We start from the raw sequence: 20,798 nt of genomic DNA on the forward strand, positions 1-20,798 counted from the left end.
AAAATAGCGCAATTATGACAATAACTTGTGCGCAATTTTGCGCTAAATTGCGCAATTTTCAGATTTTCACTTTACCTCTTCATTGAAGTGATAATTGCGCTATTCCGCTATTTTCAACAAAATTGCGCAATTTTGCGCTAATTTGCGCAATTTTCAAATTTCCAGATTTTCACTTTACCTCTTCATTCAAGTGATAATTGCGCTATTCCGCTATTTTCAAAAAATTGCGCTAAATTGCGCAATTTTCAGATTTTCACTTTACCTCTTCATTGAAGTGATAATTGCGCTATTCCGCTATTTTCAAAAAAATTGCGCAATTTTGCGCTAAATGAACGTTTCGAGAACATACTCCCAGTGGGACCAGAACGGAAGAGCCCCGCAGGGTAAGAAAGAAACTGAACTGCTCATTTCTTTAATAACATACACGCAGCAGCGGAAACGTTTCGAGAACGTGCTCCAAGTGGGACCAAAACGGAAGAGCCCCGCAGGGCAAGTAAGAAAGTGTGAACTCTTAGGTCTGACGTGTTAGGTCTGATGGTTACGCATTTCCTTCACATCTGGGGATTTACGGCCAAAATGTGTTTCTATTTGCTCCAAGTGGGACCAGAACGGAAGGGCCCCGCAGAGCAAGAAATAAACTGTGAACTGCTAATTTTTTCATAACATACACGCAGCAGCCCAAACGTTTCGAGAACATGCTCCAAGTGGGACCAGAACGGAAGAACCCCGCAGGGCAAGAAAGAAACTGTGAACTGCTAATTTTTTTATAACATGCACGCAGCAGCCCAAACGTTTCGAGAACATGCTCCCAGTGGGACCACAACGGAAGAGCCCCGCAGGGCAAGTAAGGAAGTGTGAACTGTTAGGTCTGATGTGTTAGGTCTTTCTTAAGAAATTGATGTTTATGCAGTTTAAGTGCGAACTGTTATTGAGAAATTTTGAGAATTTCACTTTACCTCTTCATTCTACTGTTCAACGTTTACGCATACACGCAGCAGCCCAAACGTTTCGAGAACATACTCCCAGTGGGACCAGAACGGAAGAGCCCCACAGGGTAAGAAAGAAACTGAACTGCTCATTTCTTTAATAACATACACGCAGCAGCGGAAACGTTTCGAGAACGTGCTCCAAGTGGGACCAAAACGGAAGAGCCCCGCAGGGCAAGTAAGAAAGTGTGAACTCTTAGGTCTGACGTGTTAGGTCTGATGGTTACGCATTTCCTTCACATCTGGGGATTTACGGCCAAAATGTGTTTCTATTTTTCTTAATAACATACATGCAGCAGCCGAACGGGTTTTTCCATCTATTGCATTTACCCACTTGTCACGGTTCTGAAAGGGGACATTGCAAAATCCCTAATGCTTTGTACAGGGCCTTTCAGTTGAAAGTCAATTTTTCAAAACAAAAATACCACTCATTTGCCTTGTCTTTGGTAATTATTCCGTTTAATCCATGACTTGGAGCATGTTCTGTTTCGGTCCCACTTGCAGCATGTTCTCGAAACTTTTGGGCTGCTGCGTGTATGTTATTGCAAAATTAGTTCACTGGGAAATCAAGTCAATTTCCCTGGTCATAAATACAACTTTTGCATGTTTTGTATCCAAATACCTTTCTTTTATGTCATGTTTTGTGAAGGGGCCAAACATAGGGGCAACTATTTTTGAAACGCCATTTACCAATTTTAGCCCTCCCACCACGCCGACGGCCTCATCATTATTGCAGACCACGACGACGGCTTATCCGAAAAAAAGACTACAACATAAACTATAAAACACGACAAAACACACATGTCATGTCCAGCATCGTCTGTTATTACAGACGATGGTGGACTACATTATTCACTGTGGCAACAGCCAATATCGTAAACAAAACAGACAATATGACGGCAACACTGCCTGGACATTGGACGCCCCGTGCTGAGTTGTGTTTTTAGCTCTATTGGCCCCGTTACAGAAAAAAATGCACAAAATATATTTCTCAGTGAATGTATAAATTTTCACATAAAATAAATATTTTGGATTCAAAATAAATGTGAAGAAAAAAATATTATAGCCGGGAGTGAGCGGGACTCGATCTCGGGACCCTATGCACCGCAGGCGAGACCCGTTACCATTAGACCAAGCGAACCGAGATACAAATTGGGCGAAATGTTAGGTATATAGAATAAACATACCGTGCGTTATTCATACAAAACATTCAAAAACAGTACTTACAATGAGGTTCACTGGCGAACCTCAACGGATTTAGACTGATAAAATAGTGCTTAATAACATACGTACAGTTTTGGAATAATTTGAGACATTTTTGTGTTTACGTGTAAAACCAATGACAACGTCAAAATTCAGCCAATCTTGGCCGGCCCCCCTGTGTTATTATTAAATAAACATAGCGCCCCCACTCTACAAAATGGTGACAGTCCCGTTTAATCACATGATTCAAAACATGATCGTAAACAAACAATCATGATAATCGGAACCTTTCACATGCAGCTCCACGATGAGTAAACAAACAAAAACATACAAGAATGTAACGGAAGCCTAATGTATTCAAAGCAGGTAACTTCGTTTGTTTTCATTGACATTGCAGTTAATAACACACATTCCTTACTGTTACCCTTACAAGTGTCTATCACGCGAATCAAAAGATAGCCTGTCTCAGGCCCGTACGCAGGGGGGGTGCGGGGGTGCGACCGCACCTCCCCAAATTTGCAAAAGTATACAAAAAGTCCCAAAATTTCAGAATTTGCGAGCGTAGCGAGCAAAAAAATCAGGTTTTTTACGCTTTTTTGGTCAAAAAAGGTCCAAATTTGGGGAAGAAAGTCCACTTTTCACAAAATCAAAAAAGTCCACTTTTTCAAAATCAGCACCCCCCCAAAAAAATCCTGCGTACGGGCCATAATGCACTTTCAGTTTCCCACACGTTCGAATGGGAATTGCATTGCGAACTTTCCCAATGTTTGGTAACCGTATTTCCTGCAATAATGTGACAACTTAACGTGGAAAGTTCTATTCTATATTGTTTGGCAATATTGTATTTTGTCAATACAATAGTATGTTTAAACTTGTAACTTTGTGTTTTTGATCGGAAAGATCGGATATTTTTATTGCCGATTCGAAATTCTGGACCATCGCAAGGGTGCAGAACTGTTACGTCTAATGTTTACGCATTTCGATTCCGCTACGTGTTAGGTCAGACAGATACGCATTTTCGACTTTTGAAAATAGCGGAATAGCGCTATTATCACTTGAGTGGTGCGGTAATGTGAAAAATTCAAAATTGCGCAATTTTGTCTTAATGCCTTTTTTGCAAATAGCGAAATAGCGCTATTATCACTTGAGTGGTGGGGTAAAGTGAAAATTGCATAATTGCGCAATTTTGTCTAAAGGCCATTTTGAAAATAGCGAAATAGCGCTATTATCACTTGAGTGGTGGGGTAAAGTGAAAATTGCAAAATTGCGCAATTTTGTCTAAAGGCCATTTTGAAAATAGCGAAATAGCGCTATTATCACTTGAGTGGTGGGGTAAAGTGAAAATTGCAAAATTGCGCAATTTTGTCTAAAGGACATTTTTGAAAATAGGGAAATAGCGCTATTATCACTTGAGTGGTGATGTAAAGTGAAAATTGCAAAATTGCGCAATTTTGTCTAATGGCCATTTTGAAAATAGCGAAATAGCGCTATTATCACTTGAGTGGTGGGGTAAAGTGAAAATTGCAAAATTGCGCAATTTTGTCTAAAGGCCATTTTGAAAATAGCGAAATAGCGCTATTATCACTTGAGTGGTGGGGTAAAGTGAAAATTGCAAAATTGCGCAATTTTGTCTAAAGGCCATTTTTGAAAATAGCGAAATAGCGCTATTATCACTTGAGTGGTGGGGTAAAGTGAAAATTGCATAATTGCGCAATTTTGTCTAAAGGCCATTTTGAAAATAGCGAAATAGCGCTATTATCACTTGAGTGGTGGGGTAAAGTGAAAATTGCATAATTGCGCAATTTTGTCTAAAGGCCATTTTGGAAATAGCGCTATTATCACTTGAGTGGTGGGGTAAAGTGAAAATTGCAAAATTGCGCAATTTTGTCTAAAGGCCATTTTGGAAATAGCGCTATTATCACTTGAGTGGTGGGGTAAAGTGAAAATTGCAAAATTGCGCAATTTTGTCTAAAGGCCATTTTTGAAAATAGCGAAATAGCGCTATTATCACTTGAGTGGTGGGGTAAAGTGAAAATTGCATAATTGCGCAATTTTGGCTAAAGGCCATTTTTGAAAATAGCGAAATAGCGCTATTATCACTTGAGTGGTGGGGTAAAGTGAAAATTGCAAAATTGCGCAATTTTGTCTAAAGGCCATTTTTGAAAATAGCGAAATAGCGCTATTATCACTTGAGTGGTGGGGTAAAGTGAAAATTGCAAAATTGCGCAATTTTGTCTAAAGGCCATTTTGAAAATAGCGAAATAGCGCTATTATCACTTGAGTGGTGGGGTAAATTGAAAATTGCAAAATTGCGCAATTTTGTCTAAAGGCCATTTTGAAAATAGCGAAATAGCGCTATTATCACTTGAGTGGTGGGGTAAAGTGAAAATTGCAAAATTGCGCAATTTTGTCTAAAGGCCATTTTTGAAAATAGCGAAATAGCGCTATTATCACTTGAGTGGTGGGGTAAAGTGAAAATTGCAAAATTGCGCAATTTTGTCTAAAGGCCATTTTGAAAATAGCGAAATAGCGCTATTATCACTTGAGTGGTGGGTAAAGTGAAAATTGCATAATTGCGCAATTTTGTCTAAAGGCCATTTTTGAAAATAGCGAAATAGCGCTATTATCACTTGAGTGGTGGGGTAAAGTGAAAATTGCATAATTGCGCAATTTTGTCTAAAGGCCATTTTGAAAATAGCGAAATAGCGCTATTATCACTTGAGTGGTGGGGTAAAGTGAAAATTGCATAATTGCACAATTTTGTCTAAAGGCCATTTTTGAAAATAGCGAAATAGCGCTATTATCACTTGAGTGGTGGGGTAAAGTGAAAATTGCATAATTGCGCAATTTTGTCTAAGAGCCATTTTCACCAAACTGATTTTCTTCTAAGTCTAAAAAATACACTGATAATAGCGAAATTAGCACTTTTTGATAATAGCAGTGCTATTATCGCAATTATGTGTAGAAACGAATGACAAAATAGCGCAATTGCGTCTAGTATAAAAAAGAGCGCTAATATCGCTATTATCAGTTATAGCGCCTTTCTCATGCCATATCGCCAAAAAATTGCAGCCCGGAAGTGGACCGTTAATGAAATCCATAAAAATATGCGGTTGGAAAGGAAATGAACAAAGATAGGAAAGAGAAGGAGGGGTGAAGAGAGGGGGAAAGAGAGTTAAGTAGAATTGTAACTAACTATACTGATTATGGTTTCCTTGAGATTGAATTTGAAGAATTTTGGCAGAAAGATTAAGTTCGTGCCACAGTTTGGTCCTCAGGGATTTGGTGGTATTGCTAGCAAAATGGTTCGGGTGGGTGAAATGTAAGTATGCTTGTTCTCTGTTCATCACATATTCATTTTATTTATACTATATTCGATTTCAATATTGTCTGTACTTTTCTATTAGACATATTGTACTCTTCTTTATCTATTAAATCTATTGGGAGCATGCAGAGCGAAACGGGTTCCAACTGACCGACTCATAATCGGAAGGTTGCAGGTTCGAGTCCCGGCGACGCCATCGTGTTGTGCCCTTGAGTAAGGCACTTTATCTTGATTACTCCTTTCCACCCAGATGTATCAATGGGTACCGGCATTCTTAAATGCTGGGAAGGCAACATACAGTAACATTACGTGGAGGAGTCTGGCCCAATCGCCAATGAAAAGAGATGAATACAAGATCGTCTCCTTTACCTTAACCTTTTTATTAAATCTACATGTATTAAATCTATTATATTAATATATTTTGCAATTGAAATGCTTTACTACTGTTCATATCTTGATCTGCAATATTCGTCAATGTTGTATCATTAATTCAGTTTTGTAAATATTCTTGCAAATCGCAAATGTATTCATTGTATGATGATTGATGAATAAAATGTAAATAAAAATATGAACGAACGAATGAATTATTATATCCTATGGTACAATCCCTTTAATGTGCGTAACAATACGATGCAATAGGATGGGAGTTCTATCTGGATCTGGTGAGATCTGAAAACGACACAGAGTCAATGCAGCGGCAATCTTGATCTCATTCATGGCATATCTTATTCCCTCGTGGAGTGAACCGTACGGTACAATCCTTTAATATGCGTAAAGCAATACGCTGGCGAAGTTACGTAATTAATCGGATTAATTACCATGGCAATAGGTGAAAACAATTTTGCACATATCGCGCTTAAACTCATCACCTGTGTATGTCTGTAATCAGAGATTGAATACAATACTGGTCTTTTCAAAGATACTCATCTTACAGGTGCAAGTGATCAGCATGATATGGTTCAATGCAGAGGTACCGCGTGAACGTATTAGTGCAGCGCGGTATATTTAAAAATTGTTTTCACCTATTGCTATGGTAGTTAATCCGATTATTACGTAACTTCGCCAGCGTATAGACCACTTGACATGTGACGTCATTGCCCGGCAGTATGCGCACGCATTATGGCACTTTCCATTGTTTTTTGCCCTGCAGTGTGCGTGCGCATCGTAGTTTGCTTAGGCCTCAGGGCATGTGTATTTTAAATCTCCCACCACATTTCATATAGTACAAGAAAGCCATTGAACAGTGAAGCGGTTCGTTCGAGCATATCGAAAGACCAATCCCTCGCATTTGTTGATTGATGTCAAGTGGTCTATACGATGCAGCAGAATGGGTGGTATAATCTGGATCTGGCGAGACCCGAAATCCCGGGCCTGAAATCGACGCAGTGTCAGTGCAATAACAATCTTGATCATGTTGATCTCATTCATGGCGTATTATACTATGGTACTCGTGGCGTGAACCGTAGATACAATCCCTTTAATGTGCGTAGAACAATACGATGCAACATGATGGGAGGTCTATCTGGATCTGGTGAGAACTGAAATCGACGCAGTGTCAGTGCAATAATAATCTTGATCCCCTTGATCATGTTGATCTCATTCATGGCGTATTATACTATGGTACTCGTGGCGTGAACCGTAGATACAATCCCTTTAATGTGCGTAGAACAATACGATGCAACATGATGGGAGGTCTATCTGGATCTGGTGAGATCTGAAATCGACGCAGTGTCAGTGCAACGGCAATCTTGACCTCATTCATGGCAAAATGCTGACCAATGCAATTTCTGGATTGAATAAGGTAAAATGTTAAGGGGAAAATAGAAATAAAGTCAATTCTAGTCCATCTGTGTTTCTAGTCTATTTTATAAGATTTTCAATGTGTTTCAATACCGTTAATATTTACAGAGCACCGCTCGCTCTGCAAACTATATTTTGTACGAAAATGTAACAGGTAAAATATATGATTAGATAAACTGTTGCACAAAGAAATTAATGGTTTTGCTTTATAGTGCTTTGCAGTTTTGTATGTATTTAATCATTTCATGGATGTAAAATATTGCTTAGATGTGGAAAAAATGCCGTAACCCGATTCTGAAACTGCCGAACCATTATTTTTTTCTAATTTCAAAAAAGGAAAACTTTTAAAATTTGTTTTTGTATTTCACTTAATTATTTTCATATTTTGTGTTAGGCCTATTTTGCTATCTCTTCATCACAGAAATGTACTAAAAGAGTGCTACCACACGGCAGACACCGCATCCATGGGCAGGAAAAACCCATGTGCATTTCCACTGTTACCTATTTCGCAAATAGGGAACTATGACAAAACATTATTTTGCAGAGGGAATAAACACTATCTGACTGTTTAAAGATAGTGTTTATATTAGTAGTATTTGTTCCCCTGCAAAATGAAAATACCATAAATTTGACATTTTGTTACTGTTCTCTATCTGAGAAATAATAGGCAACAGAAAAATTAATGTGCATAAGAGGTTTGTCCTGGCCAGGGATGCGGTGTCTGTAATTTTTTAAAATATCGGGACTCAGTCGGTTAAAATAAAGACCCTAATAAAGTTGATAAAGACCCTAAATTTTCGTAAACATACCTTGGACCAGCAGAAAACGGGAAAAAGGCATGCGAGTGCCTGTCCCGACTGTTCTCTAAGGTAAATCGACTTGGATCGAAGACATCGGGGTCCTTCCAATACGTCGGATGAACATGTGTAATGTGCGGAGCAACCGCTACCGTGGTACCTAAAAGCAAAGGTCATAATATTATATTAGGTGTTACTATTTAGTTAAAACTGAGGAAGTCCATCCGACGAGGCATGCACATTCCCAATTTTTTGCGAGTTCCGCGCGCATGAATGTTAAGTATTTCAATTATTGTGTACTTTCAAGCTTCAAATCATCAAAATTTGCGCATTTTACAATTTGGATATAACACTATGACTCCAATGAGTAATAAGTCCAAACGGTAATTTATAGCTAATGAGTAAATAACCGTATTTTTGGTTTCTTTTTAAGGACATCACAGGGCCGGCGCAACCTATGCGACAGGTCAGATCGCCGCACCAGTTTTGAGCAAAGCAAACAAAAAAGTATTATTTCTGCTATTTAGAAGCAATAAAAAAAAGAACACTACATTGTAATATTAAAAATGTTCTTGTAGTATATTTGCATATAAAACGTTTTAAAAATGTTTTCCATGACCATTTATAATACACCTAGAATATTTTGTTTAAAACCAATAGGAAATGGCCTCTAAGAACATCCAGAAACACAATTTTCCAGGGGCCCTAAAGCAGCCCCTTAACCCCACGCCGTTACACGCTGCGCTTTAATTGGATCACGGTATATTGCGTTCTTTACCATTGCAAATCGGGGGGATACAATAATTATAGAGTGGATTTTTTTGCCATTCTCGCGCAACCAGGACCTTATTTTGGTCTTAACTAAAGTCTAGAACATACCCAATTTTGTTTTAAAAACAATAGGAAATGGCCTCTAAGCGCATCCAGAAACTTTTGGAGAGGCCCTTATGCGGACCCCTGGACCCCACGCCGTTTTACGCTCCACTCGCTGCGCTCGAATTGAATCATATGTTGCGAGTGCCGCACCACTTATAACGCCGGGCCTGCATGAAGGGGGGGGGGGCCAAAAATTGTAGACCATAAAAAGGGGATAAAAAATTCACCCTTTTTAGGGGGACTAAAAAGTTTTGATGTCCTAGGTTCCAACTTTTCCAACGCACCCCAACAAAGTATTTATGAACACTCCCTTAGGCTACTATACTCGTCACTTACCTTGTGGAAGTACCAGCCCATCAGGTAACGTCACATCTTTGATAAGAGTTCTTGCATAACTAGGTACAGGTGGGTGTATACGAAGACTTTCCTTTATGCACATTGTTGTAAATGGCAGTTTTTTCAAATCATCCCTGCAAAAATGTGTCAAGAATTCATAATCCAGTAATATTTAATAGCAAATATGTAGCACATTTTGAGTCAAAATTTGGCCATAGGTCCGCCTGCCTTTCCATGTAATTGTAGAACTGTCTCTTAGTAACTTTTCATCAAGGGGAAGTATTTCAAAATTGTACTTTTGAGGACCACGTTAGGCCTATCGCTACCAAATATGCATTCCACATAAATTTTAAAATACATATAATTCACTATGAGTGAACAAACGAAATAACATTCGAGAAGTGTTGACACCAATATTCATAATAATTTGACGAACACCACGTACCAGTTAAGATGGTCAGTGCCTCTATCCTTCAGCAGATCGTCAATTTCCTGCCGACATTGTTGCTGATAATCTGGGTGTCTTCCTAAGTCATACAGACACCAGGAGATAGCACTAGTTGTTGTGTCATGTCCTGCAAACATGAAGTTATCAACTTCCTGTCTGATCTCCAAGTCTGTCAGTCCATGGCCGTCTTCATCCTGATAAGAGATATTATTCATATACTCTGGGTTAATCACCTGGGTACATAGTACACGTTTTTATTCTTTTAATAATACACACCATCGCTGTTATTTAATTGAAGTACTTTTGTTTTTAAGTTATGGATAGCATTAAAGTTCAGAATTAGATTAAGGATATATTTAGGTTAATATGACAATGCTAAGCATTTAGGCCTACGCTGTATATCTACATGAAGGAAACAGGTGAGCTTTTCTTCATGAAAGTAATTTAAATCGTAGACAATTGCATTACCGTTGCTTTCAGTAACAAGTCCAGAAAATCCACATATTTTCCCTTTCTGTCAACTGATCCGCCTTTCTCCATTCTTTGCAACTGCGCCCTACGTTCTCGAATTGCAGCATCAGCGTGATCGTGTACGATCTTACAGTGAGAGTTGTATTTTCGGCCCATCGGGGAGTGTCGGAATACGAAATCAATGTAATACGGTATAAATCGTAACCGATCACTAAAAAGCTCTGTCAAGGTATAGACGGATTTGATATAAGAATTATCCCTGAAATAAAAGTCATAAAGATACACAGTATGAAAATCGGCCGCTGCGTCTGTCAGGGCGTCAAAACGCCCGCAAAGTCATGGTTTGGGTTCAGATAAAAACGTTTTGATAACATTAAATGTCGGGTTATATAAAGGTTAAGAAAACGTTTTAAACGTTTTGTATGAAAAAAGACTACAATATTTTAAATATGTTTTCAATGATGTTATTGTAAAATATTTTTGCAAACGTTTTTTTGCCAAATATTTTGTAAACACTTAAATAACATTATGTTAGAATATTTGCAGTAGGTTATCAACAAAATGTTTTTGAATGTTTATGAAGACATTTTATACTCTTATATACCCTTTATATAACCCGACATTTAAACGTTTTCTGGCAACCTTTTCTAACCTTTTGTGAATTTTGTGTTTGCTGGGATGTACCATAATACTTTATAGACTACGTCATAGTACGTTATCGTAAATGCGCACAACTCTCGACAAGTCGTGACGATTGGTTTTAAACACGAAGGCTTTCGAAATATATCGGGAAGTATAAAACACAAAAGATGACTCAAATTTGTCTTAATCATGTTAGTAGGGTCAATCTTATACTTCGGACAACTCGTCTTATAAAACTATAATAAATAACTTACTCGTTAATTTGACAATTACTCTCGTAGCTGCATGAGCATTTGAGCAAACTATCCAATGCCAGTAAACTGACAAAATTAAAAACATCGATGTATTCTCCTTTAGTTTGGTCCAATTTATCCTGTGTCAAAAACAGATAAAACTGAATAAAGATCTGATAATATCAAATAAAAAAACAGTGTAAATGAGATGACCGTTTATAAACACAGGAAAGGGACTGGTCTATTTGACATGATGCTTGAGGTAACCGTAACAGCATAATGGCCCCCTCCCCCGTACATGCCGTATGACATCTGTCCAATAAATAAATAAAAATGTAGATATTTATATAGCGCTTTATGCCGTAAATAGCTGCAATGACCTATACATGATACAAACACATCCAAAAAAAAAGAAAATAGTCCATACTACTTTGGTGGTCACCCCTTTAAGCACAATTAACTTGTGATACAATTGAATACCTGAGTGGAAGAAGGGCCCAACTCCAAATTTTTAGAAAAATGAGTTAGACCCAGCATTTTATTGCCAGAAGACTGATCTTCCTTGTGTTTTGAAAGATGAGCCAAAATCCACTCTCTAAATAGTCTTTCACGTACACTTAATCATGAGTTTTCATGGAAGAAAGGCCCAACTCCATGGAGTTGGGCCCTTCTTCCACAAATATAGGGTTAAAGAGGAATTTTGTTCATCCATGAAATCTGCTTTTCACTACAATAAATTTTCTTGCTAACATATTACATGAGTTCTACTTATGCAATTAATGGTGATTACGTAATTTCTGTAGCTATTTATAACACAGAACTGGCACTTGCAGTATATTAGTGGAAGAAGGGCCCAACTCCAACTCGTATTAAGACCTGTACCGCTGCCATGGAAACATCAAATATAATTTCGAATGTATGTACTATTGTATGTTCATGTATTAAAGGTCTCCTGAAGATGAAAACGTTCTGTCTATAAAACTTTTCCAAATATTAAGTTTTTTCTTAATATCTCAAAAACAGTTTTGATGGAGTTGGGCCCTTCTTCCACTCAGGTATTCAATTGATATGTCCGTGTGTGGAATTTTGTCAGCCGCGTTATGACATCAAACTTATATGTAAGTTTGTAGTTCTGTTACAGCGATTTTTGCAACGTTCTTCACGGTAATGAAAGAGCTGTTTCTGATCAAAACGACCATGGTATTGAACGATGTCAAGCGAGTAATACTTCTACCTATGTCAATCGCAAACAAATCGTGTATTCTGGATCCCATGTCAATATTGTTGTTTACAATGTGCTTCCTAACCACTGACTTACATCAGTCCTTCAGTAGTGGGGGTTCAGTAAAAATAAAGCGAAGCGGTAGCCATGGTAGTGACTCCTATTTTAAAGAAACACACCCTGGACAAATTTGAAAAAACTACCGTCCCATCTCTAATATATAATATAAATAATTGCTGTCATGCCCTGCGGGGCTATTAATATATATATTGGAACGCCATTAGTTGCAAGTCCTCACTATGGAAGTCTCCCGCCTCAGCCCTGCCGGGCTTGCGGTCTTGACGTTTTTTAAGCTCATCCGGGCTAAAAATAAATTTAATCTTATTGATCCCACAGGTCAAAATATAATTTTTAACCAATACTAAACGGCTCTTTTCAAAACCATCAAGTTTCTATAGAAAGAGACAGAAAAGGTTTTCAAAACGCGTTTATGGTTCTTTTCAGAGCCACCAAACTTTACAAACATATATTCAGTTTTAAATAAAGAAGAATTTATCAGCAGAAGAATTCCAAATTTAATAGAACAAGGATAAAATTTTACGACCAGGTTATTACTGGAAGCAGGTACCCTTTGTGTCCTTCGCCTTTTTATAATCAAATGACATAAAATTTTATTCAATCTTGAACATGTTGAATTTCTCGACCATTCCGATTTTGGTTTTACACACAATTATGGTATTAAACTGCAGCTAACAAAACTGTCAAACCGTTCGTTTGCAACTTGTTCCATGGCTGACTTTGAGAGATTAACCCTTTAGTGTACATGTACTCAGGACTGAGAGATCTCGGTGGGAGAGGGGCGGTGTGACTCCTCATAGCCCAAAACAGGCTGTTTTTGCATCAACATCTGGGATAGGTGAGACAAAATTTGGGTGTTTTCGTCTCAGCTAGATAACATCCTCCGCATCCCCCTGGATATGCGCCAATGTTACCAGGGAAGCATTACTTGACATCATATTTATTATATCTTTACCAGAAAAACTCGAGTTGATTCTACAAATAAGTCGGTATATGGCCTGAGAATCTCAAAATGAAAACCTGCAGTCAAAAGACGACGATGTCGCTTCCATTTGGCTCCTCCTGAGAATAAGAGTCCATCACCAAGCCACGACTGCAGGTAATGATGAAAACTTGTTTCTTTGGTATCTACAAAAGGAAAGTGTTGGTTATCATGGTTAATAAGGATTCATAATGTAGCTGAGCTTTGGACGCCATATTGTACGATCTTACTGATATGAAATTGGATTTCTTGGCTTGGTATTTATAGGTTTCTTACACTTTACCTTGTTATTTCGGCTTTAAATGGACAGAAACCTTTCTTGACAGTTATTACTAATATTATTTCAGCATTTTGAGTAAAGAATCACAGAATTAAAATTTGACGTAAATCGTAAATTATGGCAAGACTATATGGCATATTCTCTTCTTCCTCTTGACCCAGCCATTGTCAAACACTCAGGATATACATGAACAGAGAACGACTCGAGGTTACTTTATCGACTAGCTATTGCTTTTGCGTTTCCGGGTAAATTGCCTACTTACAATGAAATAACAGTAACAATAATTCAAGATGAATTTGCGTCATTATGCCCAAGCAAAAATGTTCAAATTGTATAAGAAGGTATAGGTCACAAGACCAGAAAACTATGATAAACATGATGATACAATGAAATGTCTGCTTCGGTTGATAGAAAATGGAAACACCGGTTATCATGGTCACTGCACATGCTGGTGGCTGCAGCAATCTTCTTCGTCTATATAAATTGGAGGAAGATTTAGTAATAATTTTAAGTTATACTGTGATCTACATACCTGCGTTTGCCAGAGCTAATCTAACATACTCTGGGCTAATCATGATTATCACGCACTCGAACGGGCCAAACCACATTCGTGTTATGTTTTCACAACTGCGATTGCGGTGTATGAAGTCCATAGTGCGTAATTCTTCTGTCGGAGGAAGCTGAAACAAATAAATGTTTCATGATTATTACTAACGAAACAGAAATATATATCAATCCCGTATGTTTACTTGTATAGTTTACAGGTGTACCGACCAAACGTTAAGCCACAATTGGAAACATTAATTGTGTTAGGGAACAAACCAAAAGATCGATGACGTCCTATAAACGTATTAAACTAGTTTCGTTTCTCAGCCGACCCCCTCCCTGCCAGAAACGTAATAATGAAATGTTGAAAATTTTGACATAAATATTAATAATGACACATTCTTCAGACCGATGTTTTTGTGCAAACGTAATGGAGCATTTTTACCCCCTCCCCCCTAAACGAAACTAGTTTCGTTTATAGGACGTCATCGATCTTTTGGTTTGTTCCCTATGCGGCCTATACACGATCAATTTGATTGATCAATATCAAAGACCCTAGATACAAGAGTGGATACAAAATCTGCCATTGTGCACTGTACACACGGACATCAATAGTGATTTTATTGTCCAACCGTCAACATGGTCAATAAAATCAAACTAGATTGGATCTCTTCAATAATATTGAAGAGAAAAATTATTTTATATCCAATCCTGCATCTAGGGTCCCCAATATTGATCAATCAAATTGATCGTGTACATGGTGTATGGGACGCATTATGCGGCCAATACACGTTCAATCTTATTGATCAATATCAAAGACCCTAGATACAAGAGTGATCAAAATATACCATTGAACACGCACAATGGTAGATTTTGTATCCAATCCTGCATGCATCTAGGGTAGAGTGGCAAGTTTTCCGTGTCACGGAAAAACGGACAAATTCACGGAATTTAAGACAAAAACGGAAAACACGGAAATTCACGGAAAACGTGTTTTTTCCCTGCGAAAAATAAAAATGAAGAAAAAATAATGAGATGTGAGGTTGAAATAATGAAAATGAAGTCCGTCTTCAAAGATATGTGACAGGACGCGGCGAATCAGCCGTAAAGTCGGCCCGGTCAATTTTGTTTTATTTCCGTGTTTAGAAAATATATACCATAAGCTTTAAAATGGTATATCATTTGACTTCAAACGATATCCAAAAGCGGGGTTATGATTTGTTGAACTCTATTCCTTCGACAAAATTGTATTTTTATCCTTTCTACATGTGTCTCTTTTTCTACATTTCTGGTAATAAATATCCAACAGTCATAATTGGCGGTCATTTCAAATCATCCCCAAGTAAACGATGTTCAGAAATATCCTCTCATTGTTCATTGTTGATTATACATACCCAGACAAAATACAATGCTTTGTTATCTACCACTTGAACAGGATTTAGCCAAAGCAAACAAAGACAAGAACTATTCTATAGAAATAGGTAGAAGCTTATTTTCCTCTTCAGCAGTAGTATTAATGATTGATTTAAGGTTAAATACAATTGATTTTCAAGGCTTGATTCCAGAGGGGCGTAAGTTAATAATGGAAACAGCCATGCAGAAAAGAATGAACTCACGCGTACAATAGTGTATCAATCTGAACTAGGGCCACGGACAAACCGCGGCTCGTGAGTCATCCTATATGTTGCAGGGATAGGGAAGGGGCGACCATGATAGGACCATATGGGCTGATGGGGGGGGGGGGTGATTGTGGGCAGCCGTTTTCGGCACTTTTCCTTTGGATTTTCTAAATTTTCAATTTTTAAAATTATCCGGGATGATATCTGTCGTGAAATAAATCAATGCTTCTATAGGCTATAATAGGCCTAGTATGCCTATTATACCCTGATTATGCAAAATATAGGCCTACAACAATAACTACAACAACGATAACAAAACCAACAACCAATATTTTGTTAATCTAATTTGTAAAAATATATTAATAGGCCGCGCCTATTAGACTAGTATAGCCTAAAAATTCCTGAATTATATAATGAAAAAACGGGCAAAAACAATCAATCGCTGCAGTCAGAAAGAAAGAAACGAACAAGAAAAAAGGAAAAAGTGAGAGAAAAATAAAATAAAATAAAATAGATGGAACGGACCACATAGGGACTCGAACACGTACCAAAGTTTTCCAGCTCAAAACTATTATAGTATTATATTTAGTCGAACGTGAGCCAGCGCGCTAACCGATTGAGCTACTGAGTGATCTGTGAAATCGATTGATCTCAAACTGACTATTATGGAATAGTGCATACCAGGCTCTTATTGATAAACAATCTCATCACCGCTGTAAATGTCGGAGGTATCGATGGCAAAAAACCTCGATTTTTGCAAAAGTAGCTTAAATTTGGAGTGAAATTCAAATGGTAAAGGAATCGACATACTTTTGAGAAATAATGTAGGCAGTTAGAAATCAAAATTAATGTTCCACAATCCAGATATCGATAATGTAACATAACAGTGTTTTGTGGTCCAAGATTCTCGAAAATTGTTCCCAAAAACGGGCTAATAAAATTTAATCGGTACTGTTTTTGGTTCTTCCCCATGGCAACATTATTTCTTTGGTCGATTTGTAGTACAATACAAAAAGGAGAAAACAATCACTCGGCGTAGTTTTATACGGAGCGAATATTTGAAAAAAACTGCATGGAACGTGTTTTTGATCTTGTTAACATGGTGCGTAAAAATGATTTAAACGAAGGATTTTCAAACGGATTCTAAAAATTTGTATAAACACACAAAAATAATGTTAAGATACATCCATGCACAAACATTTGACTCACTGCGATATTTGATTGCTGAGAAAACGCGGTTTTAGAGAACAACTTTATACGTCTTTTATACGTTTTTTATACGTTTCTTCGTGTAACCTTAAAGGAGTATTTCGTGATCCTAGCATCCTCTTTTTATGACATTTTTCAGTAGATATCCACGAAAAAAGCTTATTTCCAAAATTTCAGTTGATTCCGATTTTGCGTTTGTGAGTTATGCATGATTAAGTGTATTACACTGCTCCATAGACAATGTGTTGTAATTTCGTTCTGGTGCACCAGAACGAAATTCAAATTTGGCGATATTTTTGCTAAACGAATTAATCTGCAAGAAATATTTGGTACATAAACATTATGTAGCCAGAGGTATCCAGTGGTGTAAAAATCTCAACTTTTTTTTGGGAAAAGTGGGGGATGAGGCTGTGGATCACGAAATGCCCTTTAAACAGCGTTTGATAAGATACTTGTCGCAACGAATTGATACACCTATGAATACGACCTTCACATACATTTTACACTTTAACTCACCGTCGTTTTATCTTTTCAGTTTCTGTTTCCGTAACCGTATCCGTTTTTGTAAGTCATTGTTATTCTGAAGTGGTAGTCTCCCAGGTGTGACCAATCTTTTATTCTAGACTTTTGTTAGTTACTGAAAATTTGAAGCTCGTGAATTTCAGTTTTAGTTTTGGTAAGTTATATTGATTTTTGACATAAAACCTTGAGATGTGCGGTTGGGTGCTAATCTAGACAAAAGAAGAGTCTAAATTTTACGGTTCTAAATTCGCGGTAAATTGTACGGCTTCAATTGACTTGTGTTTGGTGTATATGCACTTACGCCTAGACGTAAGTAGCTCTTAAAAATAATCTTGCATTGAAATATATACTAACCATGTTGCCAAGTTATAAGCAAAAGTCTTTCATATTGGCGATGAAACGAGCGTCTAAAATAGTCAAATATCTCCCAATGAGGCGCGTACAAGTGGTGATTTGGTAATCATGTTTTATATTGAAATGCAATACAAAAGAATTGCATTGGAGCAAAGATAATGTATTCTATTCATTCGTAGCAATGGCAAGCTAATCGGATAATTGGTTGGGCCTATATGAAAGACTTGGGTTTATTTTAAATGTTTATTTTTGCAGAGCTTATTTTCAGTCATGGATCATACTGATAAATTTCGCAAGGGAGGGGGGAGGGAGATACTTGAGACTGAACAAGTGAGAGTGGGAGGGGGTGAGGAATAAAGAGTGGAGAGGGAGAGACGTAAAGACTAGAAAGAGAAGAACTGGAGAGGAGACAGTAGGGCCCGGGGAGGGAGTGGGGAGACTGATCATGGGGGGGACAGGAGGAAGCAAAATGGGGAGATGGACATTGATACGAGGGAAGGGCGACACTGTGGCCCCGCACAAGTGCATTGGGGTGCGACAGGCTCATAATCGGACCTTTTGTGATTTAAAGGCTTATTTTCAACGTTTTTATAGAAAAACGTGGACTTTGTCATTCGGATTGGCATGCATTTTGTCAAATTAATGTAGATCAATTTAAAAATGTCAGACGAGAGGGCGCTAGACCATTAAAAACACCGGTGTTAACACCGGTGTTTCATAACTTTGTCTCTATCGCTTTTATTGACATAGGCATCCCCTCTATTGAAATAACCTGATTGGTACTTCAAAGTTAACAATGAAGTCAGATTACAGTAAACTTACTGAATCCCCTGCGTTTTCGTATCTGAACAATAGACTTACGGAAACTGAAAAGATAAAAAGACCCTCAGAATACAATTTGCTGAGTTTACGGCTGATTCGCCGCGTCCACCCACATATTAGGCTTAAAACAACTAAAAAGATAATGCAAGTAACTTCTTTTTACACCGAATTTGAACACGGAATTGAAATTAAATCACGAAATTTAGTATTCAAAACCACGCACGGAAAATCGCGGAATTTGGAAAACTTGCCACTCTAATCTAGGGTCTCCAATATTGATCAATATTTTGATGTGTATGGGCCGCGCCGCATTAGGAATACTTTGTGGGAACAGGTTAAATTTAATGTAGTCTGCACACAAAGTAACGCAGCTGTGGTAAATACGCCTATAGCTTCAGCACTAATAATAGTTTCCACAATATTTCTACATAGAAAGAAGGATGATTTATTTACGCGCATTTTGATACCCCATTTGTCAAAATGTCGTTCAATATTAACAACACATTAGTGCTTTTAAAGAAAAATATCCGAATTTAAAAGTTGCTGTTTAAAGCGATCAATGGTTATTACGCAAGCATTGTGGCATCGTGGTAAAACCCTCCATTTATCTTGGCGCTGATTTCAAATCAATACAAATAGCTGCAAACTTATAAATTCAGGTATTTTTCTTTCAAAACCCTGCTGTATTGTTAATTGAACGAAATTGGACAAATGGGGTATCAAAATGTGCGTAAATAAATCATCCTTCTTTCTATGTAGAAATATTGTGAACAAAATTATTAGTTCTGACGCTATAGGCGTATTTATAACAGATTCGTTACTTTTTGAGTATTTTTTAATTTTAAAATGGTATTGTTAATATGCATATGTACTGCGGATAAAGTTAGTTCATGGAAATAAGAGAATTAAACATCTAAAAAAAATTAACTGACCCCTCTTAAATAATGACAATTATTCAAAAACGGGTGATTGTTTTACAAATCTGTAAAATGCGTTGGAAGCAGAATTTATTTCTGCACATTTTATCAACTCATTTGTAGCAATTGACTAAATATTGACGTGACAGCGTACAATTAAGTCAATGTAGCCCAGATTCAGTACCGTAGCTAGCGGGGGGCAGAGTTCCCCCCTGACAAAAAAATGAAAGAAAAAGTGCCCCTCTGACAAAAAATAGAGAAAATCAGGAGGGCAAAGGAAAAGAAAAAGGGCAAGGAGTCCCATTTCTAGCCAAATTCAGGGCCAAAATAGTGTAAAATACAAAAATTTTCCGCGCTACGCGCGCATATTGTAACAATAAAGCCCTTTTTAGCCGGATAATGGGCGAAAATAGTGGCAAATACCATTTTATCCCAATAAGGCCCTTTTCGGGAAGCTCGAAGCTTTTGTATGATGCAACTGCAATTTGTTTCGTCTGTGCCCCAAAAATTGTATTTTGCCCCCCCCCCGACCAAGAAAGCTGGCTACGCCCCTGCCCAGATTTGAAAGTTGCAGTAAATTCCATTGATTTTGCATTCAATGTAATGGAAGGAAATCTGTGTAATGATATCTGAGTGTTTTTGTATTGTAAAAATTTGTATGTAAGTGCAACTTTCAAATCTGGACCTCACTACATTAAATTGACCGGTGTTTTATTGTTTTTCTGGGCTATCGTATCAAATGAGGTGTCAAAATGCGCAGAAATAAATTCTGCTTCCAACCAGAGAAGATGATAAAAGAGGAGGTCGCTCGCTGCCCACATCAAATAAATAATGTGTGCATCCGCCTATTGATGGAAACAATGATCTAATCCGATTGATCAACTAATACGATAAGTGGCTTTGCGAGTCACGACTGTCTAGCTCTAAACGACGCATGCCCGGATATCAATTTGTTACGTCAGTTGACCGCGAAATATAATTTATGTATTGTTAGGCTGCTAAGTTTGACCCGAGATCCCTGTGAAAAAGACCCTCATTTTGGATCCAAATCATTACTGGTCGAATACGATAGGATTTCAGTCATAATTACGTTAACACGGCTACCCAATATTGCCAGGGTTAAAACTTAG

At 37.7% G+C, this 20,798-nt stretch overlaps 1 protein-coding gene across 1 annotated transcript in view; it reads right to left on the reverse strand.

The window, feature by feature from the left end:
• Positions 1 to 5,875: 5,875 nt before the first annotated feature.
• The window catches only part of LOC140143603 (cytochrome P450 4A12A-like), a 29,023-nt gene continuing 14,100 nt past the window's right edge, over positions 5,876 to 20,798 (reverse strand). Inside the window, exons 2-9 of the mRNA XM_072165416.1 lie at positions 14,212 to 14,359; positions 13,373 to 13,545; positions 11,139 to 11,257; positions 10,240 to 10,501; positions 9,769 to 9,965; positions 9,324 to 9,457; positions 8,124 to 8,271; positions 5,876 to 7,301 (exon numbers count right to left, since the gene is read on the reverse strand). Of these exons, the coding sequence (XP_072021517.1) occupies positions 7,130 to 7,301; positions 8,124 to 8,271; positions 9,324 to 9,457; positions 9,769 to 9,965; positions 10,240 to 10,501; positions 11,139 to 11,257; positions 13,373 to 13,545; positions 14,212 to 14,359 (1,353 nt within the window). The 3' untranslated portion in view covers positions 5,876 to 7,129. The remainder of the gene's footprint in view (positions 7,302 to 8,123; positions 8,272 to 9,323; positions 9,458 to 9,768; positions 9,966 to 10,239; positions 10,502 to 11,138; positions 11,258 to 13,372; positions 13,546 to 14,211; positions 14,360 to 20,798) is intronic.

The sequence above is a fragment of the Amphiura filiformis genome, unplaced genomic scaffold (assembly GCF_039555335.1).
Source record: "Amphiura filiformis unplaced genomic scaffold, Afil_fr2py scaffold_24, whole genome shotgun sequence".
NCBI classification, from domain to species: domain Eukaryota; kingdom Metazoa; phylum Echinodermata; class Ophiuroidea; order Amphilepidida; family Amphiuridae; genus Amphiura; species Amphiura filiformis.